Source organism: Myotis daubentonii, chromosome 10 (assembly GCF_963259705.1).
Source record: "Myotis daubentonii chromosome 10, mMyoDau2.1, whole genome shotgun sequence".
NCBI classification, from domain to species: domain Eukaryota; kingdom Metazoa; phylum Chordata; class Mammalia; order Chiroptera; family Vespertilionidae; genus Myotis; species Myotis daubentonii.
The window spans coordinates 59,131,630-59,149,375 of NC_081849.1; the positions used below are offsets into that span (position 1 = coordinate 59,131,630).

Below are 17,746 nucleotides of genomic sequence, written 5' to 3' on the forward strand. Positions count from 1 at the left end.
TTTAGCAAAACTTTTGAAACCAAAGACAGAAAGCCATCTGTAAGTTACTGGACCCACATTTGGAATCATAATAAAATATTTTTTTGAAAACCACTCTTGCAAAATTATAGCCACATTTTTGGCATATTAAAATGCATGGCATTTATGTACTTTCATAAAATAATGATTGAAAATGGACATATATAATCATCTATACATTTCATTCTATATTGCAAAATAAAGAATATTCATGGCAATAAAATTTTAATATAAACTCTTGAATGACTTCTAAAAACTCCAAATTAAGCATGTCTCAGAGTTTCCTCATTCTGGTTTGTTAATTTTTCTATGCCAAATTTCAAAATAGAGTTCAACAAAAGCAAAATCTATTAATTTTGTTACCACCGTATTTGTTTATGGTAATTACAGAAGATTCACTTTATCGATTTTGATAGGCTAGTAACCTTATAATTTTTCTCAGCTTGCTATGCTTGAGTGGAGTCTGCATAGAAAGCCAGCATCATTACACATTCAGAGGGACAGCAAATATAATAATATAAATACAATATGACACTCATTGACAGCATCCCAAAAGCCAGGAAGAGTTATTGTTGAGAAAGTTTTTACTCCCAGCTCCCAGCTCCCAGACATATTGAGTAATAACTTTGAATTAGTCAAAATTGTTACTGGCCATATGACACATCTTAGGCAAGGAAAGTCCCTTAGTCCCTTCAAGTATTCATTCTTCTTAAATGACAGAGTTCTAAAATTAGAAATGACATTTTAATGTTCTAAAGCAAAGTAAACTTACCAAATGTCATATTTCAAACTCATATTAAAAGAATGAACTTTATGGACTATGAATATATATATTATTAGATATTATATTCATATAAGTATATATACATAGATATTTAGTTAAGGTATGTGTTCCTGGAATATATTGTGTGGTATTAAGGTATACACACACTTAGCAATATAATTAGATCTTAGACCTCTTATTATTTAAATTTTTAAAGTATGTGGTTTGTACATAGTTTCCTTATCCTCATCAAGGATTCATTCTTTAAAAAACACAGAGTATTATAATCAGCATTTTAATGTAGCAAAATCATAATATAAACTAACTGAATTCATATTGAGAACTCCAGTCTCTTTAAAAATGTTTATTCTGCACTAGGAATAAATACTTTGTTCTTAGAGAGATTTGCATTTGACTCTAGAGTCCCTAGTCATCAAAGGAAAGACATACTTACTGGTAGAATTGAAATCAGAAAAGATAATGTCGAGTCAGTGAGTATGTAATAAAGATTTTGATAAGAAATGATCAACCAATAAACTCATATGCGTATATGCATAAACCATAGTCAGACAATAGCGTGGTGAAGACCTGGGATAGAGGGTGGGGGTGGGATGGGAGAGGTCAATGGGGGGTAAAGGGACATATATAATACTTTCAACAATAAGGGTTAAAAAAAATAAAAAAATGTTGAGCTTCAGGCAATCGGTTTTTAAGTAGTATATTGAGATATAATTGATATATAACTTTTTAACGTGCACAACATAATGATCTGATATAAATATATACAGGTTGGTTTAAAAGTAGGTTTACAGTTGTTCATATGAAAAATAATACACTAATTAATCCTATATAATAAAAGCCTAATATGCTAAGTGTCTGACCGTTCGACCATTCGACCAGTCACTACAGTGTGCACTGACCACCGGGTGGCAGATGCTCTGACCGGCAGGTTAGTTTGTTGCTGGGATCCGGCCTATCAGGACTGGGTGAGATGGGCCAGACATGCCCTGGAGCCTCCAAGGTCCTTCCCCAGCCCCAATCATGCACCAGTAGGATCCCTCAGCCTGGCCTGCTCCCTCTTGCAATCCAGAACCCCTCAGGGGATGTCGGAGAGCTGGTTTTGCCTGATCCCTGCAGGCTAGGCTGAGAGACCCCACTGGTGCACAAATCCATGCACCAGGCCTCTAGTAAATAACAAAACAAGAATAAACTTTTGCATACTCACAACTGTAAACCTACTTTTGCTGAACCATGTATTGCACATTGATTACAGCAATAAGATTAGTTAATATCAGTCACCTCACAAGGTGACACTTTTTTTAAAAATATATTTTTATTGATTTCAGAGAGAAAGGGAAAGGGAGAGAGAAAGAAGCATCAATGATGAGAGAGAATCATTGATTGGCTGCCTCCTGCACACCCCCTATTGGGGATCAAGCCCATAAACCCAGGCATGTGCCCTTGGCCAGAATTGAACCTGGACCCTACAGTCCACAAGCCAACGCTCTATCCACTGAGCCGAACTGGCTAGGGCTTTTCTTTTTTAAGGTGACACTTCTTTTGTCCTTGTGGTGAGGCATTTAGGATTTACTTTTAACAAATTTCAAAAATGCAATAGAGTATTTTTAACTAGTCATCATGGTGTACATCACATCCCCAGAACTTATAACTGGAAGCTTGTACCTTTAGACCACCTTCAACTAATATTCCCACCTACCCCAGCCCCCAGGCAATGACTTTTCTTATCAAATATAAGAAAAAGAGAAGAAGAAGAAGAACAAAATGCCCCTTTGATGTCTTAGCTTTGAGACATTAAAAAAAATCATATTTTGTGTGATTTTAGAGACCATCTAGATCCGCGGTCAGCAAACTGCGGCTCGCGAGCCACATGTGGCTCTTTGGCCCCTTGAGTGTGGCTCTTCCACAAAATACCACGTGTGGGCGCACGTACAGTGCGATTGAAACTTTGTGGCCCATGCGCAGAAGTTGGTTTTCGGCCTGGGTGAGTCTATTTTGAAGAAGTACTGTTGATATTTGGCTCTGTTGACTAATGAGTTTGCCGACCACTGATCTAGATAAATCCCTCTACCACCCTTTTTTATAGTTAAGGAAACTAATAGTTGAAGGAAGACAATTTTCTAAGGTCATACATTTAGGAGCAGTGCCAAAAACCAGAACCAGGCATCTTGAGTTGGAATCCTTTGATCTTTCTACAGTCATAACTGAGGCCAGATAATTCAGTTTTGAGATGGCACTCAGTTGCAGGTGCTGCAGAATTTGGTCCCTTTTTCTACAGGCTTTTGGAGAAACCCCACATTCCCCGCTCTCCCTCCCCTCCACACGTGTTCCAATGCTCATCAAAGTAAGATGATTGAAGAATAATGTCCTTTGTCTGGACAGAGTTCCTATTCTAATGCTTGATTTGCACAAATGCAAAAGAACTAGACACAGAACATATCTAGTGAACAAAAATACTGAGATAAGAGGAAATTCATATTGAGCAGAATTATAGAGACAAAGTAAAGGCATGTAGACACAGGAGAGGAAAGTAGACAAAATATTATATAAAGAAACTAGAGGCCTGGTGCACGAAATTTGTGCGGGCGGGGGTGGGGGGTACATTCCTCAGCCTGGCCTGCATCCTCTCGCAATCCAGGACCCCTTAGGGGATGTCCAACTGCCAGATTAGGCCCAATCCTGTGATCCAAACTGGCAGTTAGAAATCCCTCTCACAATCCGGGACTGCTGGCTCCTAACCACTAATCTGCCTGCCTGCCTACCCGATCACCCCTGACCACTCTGCCTGCATGCCTCATCCTCCCTAATTACCTTCCTGCCTACCTCATTGCCCCTAACCACTCTGCCTGCCTGCCTGATCACCCCTAACTGCCTCTACCTACCTTTCTCATTGCTCCTAACCACTCACCTGCCTGCCTCATCACCCCTAACCATTCTGCCTCGGCCCCCGCTGCCGCAGCTTCATCCGCAAGGATGTCTGGAATGACGTTCAGAAGGTCGTTCAGCTGTCTGGTCTAATTAGCATATTATGCTTTTATAATTAAAGATAGCCCTAGCCAGTTTGGCTCAGTGGATAGAGCCTCAGCCAGCAGACCAAAGAGTCCCGGGTTCAATTCCAGTCAAGGGCACATACGTTGGTTGAGATTCTTCCCTGGCCCAGGCCCTTGTCAGGGCTCATGCAGGAGGCAACCAATCAACGTGTTTCTCGGTGCTGACCCGCTTCCATATGCCTTCCTTTGGTGCTTCCCCAGAAGGGGACTGGTCCAGTGGTAAGCGCAGTCCTGGGGGCAACATGAAGCACCCGCAGCCACAGCCGCTCCCTGGAGTCATTAGTGGCAGCTCTTTGAGGTGCTGCCTCTACCACTTGTCCAAGCAGGAACTGTCAGGAAGAGTTTCCCTTGGGAGCATCCTTCTCCTGCACTCCATGCACAGCATGTACACATGGATGAGAATGTGTGCCTGTGGCATGTGCCCTTTTTAGAAAAATCTAAAAAGAACAGAAGTCTTGTGCCATTTGCAAATGTGCAATTTTATAATCTGATGCTTTCCAGCAATGATGTACAATTAAACTATAAAGAAAAACATAGGCTTAGCTTTTCACCTATAATCCATATTTGCATGATTATAATATGCCATTCTATATTATGCAGGGGTTCAGAATCTGCTGTCTCAGATGTCAAAAAGACCTGGGATTTCTAAAGGACACTTTCAAATGCATCGCTTAATTGATGAGGACAGAAATGACCTATATCTGATCACATCACTGCTCTCGTCAAACCACCCTTTTCCCTTCTTATGCAGAATGAAGTCCAAAGTCTAACAAACTGGCTTTCCATGGGCACATCCTTCTCAGTTATGGCCTCTTTGAGGGCAGAGCTACAACTTATTCATATCTTTGAATGCTGGTATAATCCCAATGCCTCTCACATAACAGGAGCTCATGAATGAGTTCTGAATGAAAACTAGGGAATTGTTGAGTAGCTCTATGGGGTATAATGCTTTCATGTGCTTTGAAATGCCTTCTGTTTCCCTTAAAGTCAGAGCAGTCCTCCCCTGCACTGAGCATACCCAGTGAGTGAGTAACATCCTACACCCAGCACACACCAAGGGGAGTCACGGGAGATCGCTTGCGTGGTTCCGCTGAAGCACAACACGTGACTCAGTGCAACCAATTCTTTGTCCATTGGTCACTAGACGAGAGAAATCCAGAGATCTGATTCTAACTAGGGAGGTTCCAAGTCAGAATCCCATTTCTTGGAAGGAAATCCAGATGGGAGCCTTTTCTCCTTACAGTGTTTAGTGTCTGGTTGCATGATCTGTGTCTCCTTTTATTAGTAGTGGTCACAGTGGCATTTTTGTCTCTTTTTACTTTTATGATTTCATTGTACCCTGTGAGTCTCACCTGGGAGATGACTTGTAGGGAAGAGGCGAAGGGTTGACAGCATGACGGAATTTCCAGAAGGCAGGTGATGATGACAAGGCGTATATGCCGTTATCATTGCTTCCATCATCTGTTTACTAGCAAGTAAATAAGTATACAAATCACCCGTGGACCCTCCTTATCGCGCTCCTATGGTCTGTCCACTACTTTGGTCCTGTGCCTGTCTGTCTCTTTGATTTGCTTCCTTGGTGGCAGAAGTACATTCTCAAGGAAATTATTCAGGGCGGGTGATTTGGAATGAAATTTCTGAGTCCTTAAATATCTTCTAAAGTATTTTTTGTGTAAGTGACATACTTGATTGCTAGTATGTAATGGCTGGCAGTAGAATTAAAGTTTAAAAATAATTTTCCCTCACAATGTGGAGATAGTCAGTGTTGCTGATTGGACTTGGATGTCAATATCATTCTTCGTCTCTTTTGAGGGTGACTTTTTTCTTTTGTAAGGATCTCTGGGGATTTAAGTATTATTAGCATATGTCTAAGTATGTATATGTTTCTATATACAGAGCTTTGCATTGGTTGGCCTAATCAGAACTGTAGACTTGAATTATTTTTCAGTTTCTAAAAATTATTTACTATCGTTAGTTGAAAACGTTTTCTCTTTTCTCAGCATTCTCAAGGACCCTATTAAAATATTGGACTTCTGCATTGATCCTCTATGTCTCATATTTTCCCACTTATATAGTTTATTCACTTGTTTCCTTTTATGAAGGATTACTTCAATTTTATTTTTTCAGACCTTCTATTAGTTTATGCAGTTGTAGTTTTTATCTCGGGGTGCTTCCCTTGTTCTTTGTTCTTTTTCATAACAGCATGTCTGTGTTTTAAAAATAAAATCTTTCCTTGAATCTCTTTGAGATTATTATTTCTGTTGCCTGAATTATCTCTGTTTTTCTAAAGGTGTTTATATTTATGTTTATTTTAATCTTTCCTTTTTCTTCAGACTACTGGCTCTCCTTATATGCTGGGAAGTTTCTGCTTTGACATGAATATTTATGAAAGGAGGAACTGGTGTCATTTTTCCCTGTGGTTGTGTAAATGGGTCAGTTGGGAGCTCATGTCAGCTGGTGTGGGATAGCGCATGTGGATGGCCAAACCCTTCACTTTGGAGTGAGAATTCCTGAAGGGCTCACAGTCTCTGAGTCTCCTTAAGTGATAAAATAAGGAAGACTGTATTTGGGGCAACAGTATCCACACTAGAAGCCTTGGCTTTCTCCAGACACATCCGTTTCCTAAGCGAGAGTCTGATTAATTTGCCTAGAATAAACACTGGTTGCTGGCCCAGAGGAAAGGCGATGAAGGTGTTGGGATGGGATGTAGTCCTGGTCCCCTTAGCCAGGTAGCATTTCTTTAACTTCTTGTAGTCAGTCCTGCCTCTCGTTTCCTTCACTATATTTGCTTTCTTCCCAGGAGGGTTTCATTGCGTGGAGTGTTTCTTATTTCTTCTCTCATGCCATGAGTCATGTTCAGTTCTTTTTTGTTTCATTTTTTAAGTACGCACCCAGTCTATTTCCCTCTTCTGGAAATTTGTGTGTGCATTTTTTAAAATCACTGTTTGGTCCTGGCTGGTTTGGCTCAGTTGGTTGAGCATTGTCCCATGCACCAAAAGGTCCTAAGCTCAATTCCAGGTCACGGCACATACCCAAGTTGTGGGCTTGATCCCCAGTAGGAGGCCTGTGGAAGGCAGCTGATTGATGTTTCTCTTTCATATCAATGTTTCTCTCTCTTTCTCTTCCTCTCTCTCTCTCTCTCTCTCTCTCTCTCATCAATAAAAACATATTTTTTTAAATATATTTTATTGATTTTTTACAGAGAGGAAGGGAGAGAGATAGAGAGCTAGAAACATCGATGGGAGAGAAACATAGATCAGCCGCCTCCTGCACATCTCCTACTGGGGATGTGCCCGCAACTCAGGTACATGCCCTTGACCGGAATCAAACCTGGGACCTTTCAGTCCACAGGCTGACGCTCTATCCTCTGAGCCAAACCGGTTTCGACAATAAAAACATATTTTTAAGAAATATCGCTGTTGACAACTCTCTCATCCTCTTTTATTGTTATACATGTATTCTCTCTTGTATTTGATACCTGGTAACACTTTATTTTGAAAGATTATTGGGCTTACAGAAAAGTTGTAAGAACAGCACAGAATTCCTTTATGCCCTATGCCCAGCTTCCCCTAATGTTAAAAATTTTCATGACCATAGTACAATTATCCAAGTTAAGAAATTAATATCTGTATAATGCCGTTAGTGTCACTACAGGTTTTATGTGGGACTGCAGTTTTGCCATCATTTTTCTGTTCCAGGTTTCAATCCAGAGCCTCATGTTACACCCAGATGTCATGTCTGCTTAGTCCTATCTGTAGCAATGCCTTATTTGTTCCCAGCCATGACTTTCAACATGTACTGGTCAGTTATCTTGTCAAATGTCCCTTCATTTAGGTATGTCTAATGTTTTCTCATTATTAGATTTGAGGTTCTGTATTTTTAGCAAGAACAGTATAGAACTGATCTGCCTTTCTCAATGTATCACATCAGAGAATATTGATGTTGATCTGAATTATCACTAGAGATCTTAACCTGTGTCACTGTATTAAGGTGGTATCTATAGGTTTCTTCATTGTAATGTTTTATTTTGTGTGGGTTTTTTTCTTTATAATATTTAGGGTAAATACTTTGGTGTTATGTAAATCTCATGTTTCTTCTCAAACTTTTGTCCACTAATTTCAGCGTCCCTCCGTGGCTTTTTCCTGCATCAGTTATATCTGTCTTGTTCAAAGGGTGATTTACTATTTTCTTCAGTTCTTTGAGTTATTAGTTGAAAGTTTTTATAAGACAGAACTGTTTTCTTCTTTTCTCTACTTGTTCTGTTATTGTTAAGTCTCTGTGTGGACTCATGGGTACTAATTGGACTGTTTGGATTATAATCCAATACTGTCATTAGTCATTTTGCTCCTCCAGTTGTTCCAACTTTGGCCCTTGGGCGCTCTTTCCCATTGGTCCATATTCCCTTCTGACCTGACCCATCCCTTTTGAGCATTTCACAGTTTTCTGTCATCACAAGATGTTCCAGAAATGCCTTGTATTTTCCCTGATGCAGTCCTGGAATCAACCACCACTCCAAGGATCCCTGGATCCTTCCATTGAAGATTGATATTAGAAAACAAGATCTGGGCACTAACTGTGCTCTTTACTACTGGACTGTCATTACTTTTAGGAAATACATAAGAAACCACGCATACACACATCAGTTGTTTCTGTGTCTGTTTACGTGTTATATACAGGCATGGGCAAAAATAGATTTTCAGTTGTGAGTAGGTGAAACACAGTTAATTCTTGTATTATTATTTATTAATTATTGTATTATAACTGTATACCTTCTTTTGTCCACCCCTGTATTTAAAACCATGAGTTCATATGCATATTCGTATACTTTCCTTGCAGTGGGATATTAGGAAAGATGGAGGGCAAACACATACTTTGTTTGCTATCTTTAACCAGAAAACCCAACTGTTCAGATAAAAATTGTAAATGGCCCAGCTGGTGTGACTCAGTGGTTGAGTGTCAACCTGTGAACCAGGAGGTCATGGTTCAATTCCTGGTCAGGGTACACACCTGGTTTGTGGGCTGATTCCCAGTAGGGGACATGCAGAAGGCAGCTGATCAATGATTCTCATCATTGATGTTTCTATCTCTCTCTCCCTCTCTCTTCCTCTCTGAAATCAATAAAACCATATTTACAAAATAAATAAATAAAAATTGTAAATGAATGTTTTTGAGGATTTGTTCTATTTAAGAAAAATTACTTTGTTTTTCCCAATTATACTCCCAAATGTGTAGACACATTCATGTTTTAGTTTTTCCTTTTGTAGATCAGCACTGTGTTTTCAATATTCTAAAATTACATTGGCAATCCTTGTCTCCTATTTCCTGTTTTTGTCCTTCAATAATGCATATATATATATATTTAATAACCATATGCAGAGCGGATCCTTTGTGGAGAAGATAATAATTGAGCTCTAACTTGAGGATGTTTACCATTCAATCACTCTTCCAAGTGTAGATTGATTGGGGAGACAAGAAGAGGAGAGGAGAAAACTTTTAAACAGAGGGAAAGGAGGTGGAAAATTAGTTGCTATGATGCATGTGATGGATGGGCAATCTTTTTCATTCATCTACTCATATTTTCCTAAGAGTATTGTATGTTATCTAAGGGAATACATAGTATTAATTGAATTAAATAGATAAAGTACCTAGATAAAAACATTCTTGATTGTTTGAGACAACTTATTTAATATCTGATATCCCAACATACATCACATGGCTATTTCACTCATATGAAAAGTAGGGAATTGATAATATATGACACTTTCATGAAAATTGTAATGTAAGAGTTGGTATTTTTAGGAAGGAAAATAATTGGGGAAAATGCTCCTGATAATGTAGCTATATTAGAGATTTTTAATTTTATGGAAGAATGAAATTGTGCATAGGAAGCAGAATTATATTTTGACTTAATTTCACTGATGGGCCAATTCAAATATAAGTGCTTTCCAATTGTTGGACGGACTTCCACAGAAGTCACTTCCAAACTCACATCTATGAGTTTGAAGGATTGAGCGTTTATATTTCTATTAGAGGCCCGTGCACAAATTTGTGCACCAGGGGGTCCCCCTGCCTGGCCTGTGGGATCAGGTCAAAACCGGCTCTCCAACGTCCCCTGAGGGGTTCCGGATTGTGAGAGGGCACAGGCCAGGCCGATTGGGGCCTGGGGCCAGGAATGACGCGGGAGGTTGGCCAGCAGAGGAGGGACCATGGGAGTGCTCCAGGGTGTGTCTGGCCTGTCTCACTCAGTCCTGATCAGCTGGACCCCAGCAGCAGATGCTCCTACTGCTTGGAGCGTCTGCCCCCTGATGGTCAGGGCAGGTCATAGTAACTGGTTGTCTGCCCCCTGGTGGTCAGTGCATGTCATAGTGAGCAGTTGAGCGGCCTTAGCATATCATTAGCATATTATGCTTTGATTGGTTGAACAAACGACCAGACAACCAGATACTTAGCATATTAAGCTTTTATTATATAGGATAATAGCAGTGGAGTTATGAAAAACATTTTATTCATTTATGTCTCCACCTAGGTAAGTTTCAAATAAGTAGTTTTATTTTGTAACTTCACCTTCTGTTTATATGCAAAACATTTAAACTATCAACCTGATATTATTATTAGAAATTTGCAAATATAAAAAATTTAAAATAACTCAATTATATCACTACTCGAGAATAATTATTTTAATATTTGGTTTAGTGGTTTCTCCCAAACACAATAGAGACGTTACTACTTTTTAAATTTCCTGTGCTCCCCAGTTTTCCCATTTCATTAAATTGTTTTGAAAATTTGAATTCTATGGATGGTCCATTGGTCTTGAAGCCTGCATTTAGAAAACGCTTACGTTTTATAAAGCGCAGTTGCATTCATTAGGCATTCTCTCTCAAACCCAGCACTGAGGAGAAAGGGATGAGGGAGGCCTGAGGAGGCTGAAGAGGTGAGTGTGAAGGCTGACGAAGTGAGGCCAGCAGGGCTGCTGTCATGGCTGAAACTGCCACATGCCTGGTGTCTCTGACCTTGGACTACTTAGCATTATGGTCTGGATTCTATTAAAGGAATTTCATGTTTTTCCTTTGCAAGAGTCACCCCCTACCATGAAAAATATTTAAAAATGTTTTCTTTTAGTTGGAAAAGCAACATTTTCCCCAGAAGAAATTTATAGTTCAAATTTACACCAAGTTCTCATTAACTGGAGCAAGCCGGGTTTTCACTGACGCTTCAGCTTTCCTCCGTGAAACGTTAGTCACTCCCCTGGAAGAAGCGGTGTTTTATAGGCAGGCAGTGGGATAAAGCAGCCACATATGTGCATGTGAAACGATGGGCTTGAGAATGTACCTGCAAAGTATTTTTTTTTTTTTTAATTTGGAGAAGCAAAGATGAAAGAGAAAAAAAGACAAATTGGGATGCTAAAATAACTGATTCGGTACTAAGGAAATGATAAGCTTTTGATCCGTTTCAAATAGCCTTTTCCTTTCCCGCTTTCTTTATTCTTGGGAAGTTCTTGAGATTGTGCCAAGTCTTTTCCACTGCACAATTTTTAAAGGTATCCGCGGTTCCCATGTGTAACTGGTTGCCTTTTTACTGCGCAGGACTGTAGTGATGCCTGTGGCCAAAGAGTTTGATCCAGACATGGTCCTAGTTTCCGCTGGATTTGATGCACTGGAAGGCCACGCCCCTCCTCTGGGGGGGTACAAAGTGACAGCAAAATGTAAGTAGATCCTTCAGGGCCTCATGAAATGCTGTGATGTAATAACATCTTTTAGGTCTTTAAAGTAGCACCCTTTGCATGTCTAATAAAGTTAGGTGAGACCTGAGACCGTTGAAAATGTTTCAGATGGTGTTTACTGCTCTGTCAGATTCAACTCTTTGTGGAAATTGGCCTTTAAGAAAAACAAAGTTAATTTGATTCCTTTGGGGGACTTGGGGGGACAATTCAGAACCTTTATGTTTTTCAGGAGTCCCGTGTTACCATGTAAAGACAGAAGTGATAGAGCTTCTGTTTAAAATATGTTGAATGGCCTGGAAGGTCATGAGCCTAGAAAAGCTACTGGACTTTTTACAACGAGAATAGAAGTAACTGTTTTTATTCCATTGTACATGGAAGTTAAAAAAAGAAAAGAAAAAAAGAAAAATTTCCCAATAATGCAATGCACTTTGGTTTTGAATTGAAGTGTGGTTCCCAGAGCTCACAAACTCTGTTCATGCCTATGGGCAATGCTCAGGATCTGTTGTGTTGCAAAGATTAATTTTTTGGCTGTGTTTCGTTAGCAACTAGCTACCAAATGAACAAATGAATTTTGTGTTTTATTGTTTTTGATTGATGTGACAATGTAATTTGGCTAGAAAGAGTTTTTTCTGAAGAATTATTTCCTTGTTCTCTGAGTGAGAAAGCAAGACATATGCATAGTCCATGCATACAAATGTTTGCTAGCACTCTGGATAGCTATTAAGAATAGAAGGAAAAATAAAAATTACACAGAGAATAAGATCCATCATCGTGGGTTATTTTAGTGGGTAGGGGGGAAATGAAAACAAACAAATAACAATCCAAATAGTGTTAAGTGAGAGGGATGAATTTGGATAGAGCATGTTTTATTAATTGGACAGGAACCAAAGAACCAGCATCATGCCAACCTTTGTTTTCAGTTGGCATCTCATGTGAGAGAGTTTTCTGCACTCTAATTGTTCCAGTAACATTGTTAGGTAGTAGCTATTTTTAACATCTATTCGCTACCCAGGGTTCTTAGTGTCTTATTGTCTATTGAAAACATATTAAAAGAAGCAACTCCACAAACACAGACAAAACATAATTCACAATTTTTGTACAGTTTAATAGAAAGGTATTTAGTAAAATCAAATGCCTTTATAACCCTTTAATTTTCTTCCTGGAATTCCACTCAAACGTTAGTCTTTCCACTAGAGTTAAACCTCCTTTGAGTCAAGATTGGTGAATAGTTTAGTCTAAATAAAGGAAAAATAAGAGTTTGTACCCCAAATTGAGGTAAACCCAAACAACAGAAAGCACATGGAACAATGATGGAAATCCAGAAAAGGTGTTCCTTGTTATTAAATCCAAGAATCTACCTCAGGAGTGAGAAATATCAGAGGAATATATGGATTTGGGTCTTTCTCCCTGCCAAGGAAGCAAGTGGTAGCAAGTCCACGTCTCACAATTAACTCGAAGGAATTAACCTTTTTGTTTACTTGCTTGTTTGTTCATTATGGTTTTGTTGTTGTTGTTGTTGTTGTTGCCAAGTCAAGTTCAAAATATCAAATGTCATCTTGGAAGGTAGAATACCAAGTAATAGCAGCATGATTCCTTTTGGTTATTGTCATAAGAAACACTTTTTTTTTTTTTACTTCTTATTACTTTCAGTACAGTGTATCAAGACCTTCCTTATGTTGTGTGTCTTTATCCATTTTGGGGAACATTGGTCATTGCTTTCTAGGCCAGGATAAGATTGTTTGTAACCTCCCAACCTCCCACCCCTCCTTACCTAATTCTTCCCTTCTATGTGTTTTCTAATCAACAGGCTATATGCATTCTTACTAGGTGATACTTTACTAAGAAAAACAGACACACATTTTAAGTGATTTAATAACTGGCCCTTTCTTGAGTACCTGCAATTAATAAGGAAAAATAAACAATGAGGAGAGGAAATCTTAGAACCCAAGGAGATTGTAGTCAAGGGTATCTAAAAACAGTTCACGTATTTTATAGATGAGAAACCTAATTTATATTATCATCTGAAATAATTGGGGCAAAACCAAAGTGCTTATCCTGAATTTGTAATTAGATGAAATGACTTAAGACTTTTACTGGATTTTTTCACTAAAGAGAAAACGTTTCCTAAAATGAGTGAGAATAGGGAACATGGATGCACACTGCAGAGGCCATTTTGTTGCTAAGACACTTACCACAGTCTGTGATAGACACTGACTAGCCCTTTGATACCTAAAGAAAAAAACAGCAGAGCATAACATCTGGGCAACTGTTTGTATATGTCATCTCCTGCAGGCCTGAGTTTGCCAGCTGTGTTTTCTAGAGATGCTGCCACATTAACTGGGCAGAGGTTAGCATTACTGGACAGCTGTATCCTTATTCCCCAAATAGCTCACCCCTGGGTCTCTTTGTTCAATTTCTAACACCTGGCAGATGCGTTTATATTGCTTTGGTCTGAATGTTCTGCACAGACCATTAATATTGGGCCTTCATTGTCCCATCCCAGAAGTCATCTTCCCAAAATGAAACTAGAAATGGGCTTAACCTAAAAGTAGGTGGAAATTGTAGAAGCAAATTCCGCTCCTAATGTTTTTCCATTCTGATATAAAACCTCTCCCTTGTCCCAAGTAGAATGTTCAAGGACTTTAAAGAGTGGTTTTGTGATCATGTCAGAGATGCTAAAATGTTATTGTCTTAGCACATTAAATATTTTTAAATAATTTTGTTTGATATTCAGAAAGGAAAGGATAAAGTCAAAACAACTAATGTCTTTGTTTTTAAACATCTAATTAGCTACCTAAAATTGTTTTAAAGAATTGGTTGAGACTATGACATAAGTTTCAGCCCAAATATAGAGGTGGTTTAACATTAAAGTTGGTTCTTGGCTAGTACTATTTTTTTTTCTCTCCTTTCTCATTTCTATACATATTAACTGTTCTCTTTGAAACTACAGCAAAAATATTCAGGTTTGTTTCTGATAAAATTTAAAATAAATTGTCTGAATTAAATGTTTGAAATCTATGGTGTTCTTGCCATTAACCACCAGGATGAAGGCCCAAGCTGAAAGGAATAAGTGTCTTTGTGTCCTACCATAAGCCCCACCTCAAAATTTACCTTGAAGTTATCAGTTTCTCTTTTAAAATACTCTCATTTCCATCTGATCACCTTCCGGTTACAGTTTAAGAAGGTTGGCATGACAACTGAGTGCCATGTTCAAACAATAAAATTGATTCACCATATTGCAGCACACCCTAGCATTACTGTGTTATCATTAAAAAAATATAATAAAGGTTTTTAGTTCAAATTTATCTTACAAAAAATATATTTTTCTTCCTTTTCAACACATTTACATATTCTGCATTTTCATTGGCTGCAGGTAGTGAATTTATATGTGCAAATTGTTTTTTCATGTGAATAAATATTTTCATTTCTTTGAAATAAGCAAAAGTCATTTTAAGATGATAGCAACATCTGATTACAAAACATGTTTCTTTAATAAACATGAAGTAGTTTACAGTTCTTGAGATGGAAACCATTTCCCTCAGCAAATACACAAGTGGGATTTTGACAAGTAAAGAATAGCTAATAGTTGGGGAAAATATCAAATAACACATCTTACAGTCATGCATTAGCATCTTCTCCATGATAGAATGGTTTATCCTCTTTAGTGATTCTCTTATTCCCTTTATCCCTGTGAATGTCTGACAGGGAGAGAGCACCGCTGTGGGGCAGATACATCTACAAATGAATTCCTACTTAGCTGTGAGTTACTAGCACTGCTACTAACACCAATTCCTAGGTGAGCTGATCCTCTGAAAATAAATTGCTAAGAAGTTTAAGTGCTAAACCAGTCAACAGATAGGTGCCAAGCAATAAACTTTGTTAAACAAATGAAGCTATACTGGTCTGTTTCAGCCACTAATGATGGATGGATATACTAACAAACTTCATGATCTCTACCATTTAGAACTGGCAACAGCTAGGTACTTTCATTATATTTATTCCACGTCTTTTGTTTATAAAAGAAATAAAAATCACTGCCCCTAAGTCCTTCCCCTCCTAAACAGTGTCATAATTTGTTTTTTCCAGTACACACACACACACACCATACAGTATTATATTTATTTTTGAGAGTGTGGTTTCACATTTACCAAATGTAGCACAAGGTAAGTATTAAATTATTATTCTGTACATACAGTTTATGGAACTTGCGTGTTTTGCTTTTAATATCTTTGTTTTGACATACACTCAGAAATATTTATATATCCTTCTACTTTCTATATATTAGGCCACTAAGGATGGATACTATTAGGTATTTTATCTGTCCCCCTATTAATGGATCGTTGTTTTCAGTATTGTAAATGATGTTGAAATGAACATCACTTCACAGGTTTTCTCTTGCCTGGGTGTTACCTCCTGCTGGCTGTTTAAGTCAGGTTGGGGTTCTGTTTCTTTTTCAGTATGGAGCCCTTGAAGATATAAGGGAGGTAGCTAAAGAAGGAAGGAATGCCTCTATCTTCCTTAACTGTTCCTCAAACTATAGCCTGTATCCCTTATCTCTCACAAACACAATCACCCACACCTCGAGTCTTTCTTCTGCTCTTGACCATTTTATACTCTGCATACCACACCCCTTCTTTCCCATTAAAATTGTCAGAGAGCATTTTGTTTGTACTAATTAATATTCTTCCCGTCTAATCCAAACATTAAGAGGGGAAATGGGTTAGAAGTCATGTGACAGATAGATTAAAAAATTGTTATTTTAAGGTGTCTTCAAGAATACTTTGGGCAATAAATTTAAATTGAAAACATAATTTTCTACTCAAAGCCAATTTGATTGGCTACTATCAGTGACTATGGAGGGCATTATTCCCTGAGTTGAAAGCAGTCTGATAATCCAGTAGAGCGTGACCCTCCTGGCATGGGCTCTTGGCATGACAAAGGAATGCCACTCAGCCTCTTGAAGATTGTTTTCTTGACCTTAAAGAAACATTGATTTCATCCTGGCAGTGTTAGTGTTATTTTTTTTATTTTTTAAATATATTTTTATTGATTTTAGAGAGGAAGGGAGAGGAGACAGAGATAGAAACATCAGTGATGAGAGAGAATCATTGATTGGCTGCCTTCTGCATGCCGATCAATGATTCTGGGGACCAAGCCTGCAGCAACTGGGGCATATGCCTTGACTGGGAATCTAATAGTGACCACCTGGTTCATAAGTTGACATTCAACCCTGGGCCATGCTGGCCAGGTGAGTTTTTAATTACTGTAGAAGTATATTCTAAAGTGCGTAAAATAAAAGGAAAATTTTCTCAACAATAAATTACTTATCTGAATGAAATTTTCCAAGTCAAAAGTATCAACAGAGCTTTCCAAATATATATGAGAGCTTCCCAGTTTGCAGATCCTACTTGCTATTTGTCATGGAGCATTCTACAGAATAACTGGTCACGGACTTAGTCTTTGGCTCAAAATTTTCACGTACCAACTTTTTTCTACTTAGAAGCAAGGAGGAGGGCCCCTGAAAGACAGGAGGAAGTGGATTTGCAGGACATTTATATTTATAAACACAAATATATTTATGCAGCATAGTTACCTTGCATACATCCAGTGGCCAACATAAAGAAGCAGCATAGCTAATTAAGGGGGAAATGTGAGTGTATAAAAAAATAACAAAGCTTAGATTTGGGAATGATTTGATTTTGAAATGACAGCCAAAAGATGTATTCAATGAGTGCTCCACATTTTACTAGTACCCTACCTTCATTTTCTCACTCAATTGCCCGTTTCCTTACACCACATGACAACTCAGATACCAAATTGTAGAAGAATATTTTCCATCTGCCGTGCTTAGTTACTGATGTCATGAAACAATCCTTAGGCTACGATGACTACTACTTAACTTTGAAGAGCAAAATTACTATAACTGTACCCTAACTGGGGCCAGATCAACATTGCTTTTGAAAAGAAAATACATAAGCAGTGTTTGCCCTGAGGGAAGATGCCAGCTGCAACAGGAGAGCTCAATGTGTCCTGAATTTCCTTGATGCAACAATGCGCTTTTTCCTATTCTAACAAGTCTGAATTGGGATGCTTCTTACATTTGATGACATTTCATTGTTGGATTAACAATGTTCTTTTTATTTTTATAATGGTATATTAAAAATGGTCAGTTATTTT

At 38.3% G+C, this 17,746-nt stretch overlaps 1 protein-coding gene across 1 annotated transcript in view; it reads left to right on the forward strand.

Moving 5' to 3' along the window:
- The window catches only part of HDAC9 (histone deacetylase 9), an 841,916-nt gene that overhangs the window by 710,995 nt on the left and 113,175 nt on the right, over nt 1–17,746 (forward strand). Inside the window, exon 23 of the mRNA XM_059712491.1 lies at nt 11,433–11,551. Within this exon, the coding sequence (XP_059568474.1) occupies nt 11,433–11,551 (119 nt within the window). The remainder of the gene's footprint in view (nt 1–11,432; nt 11,552–17,746) is intronic.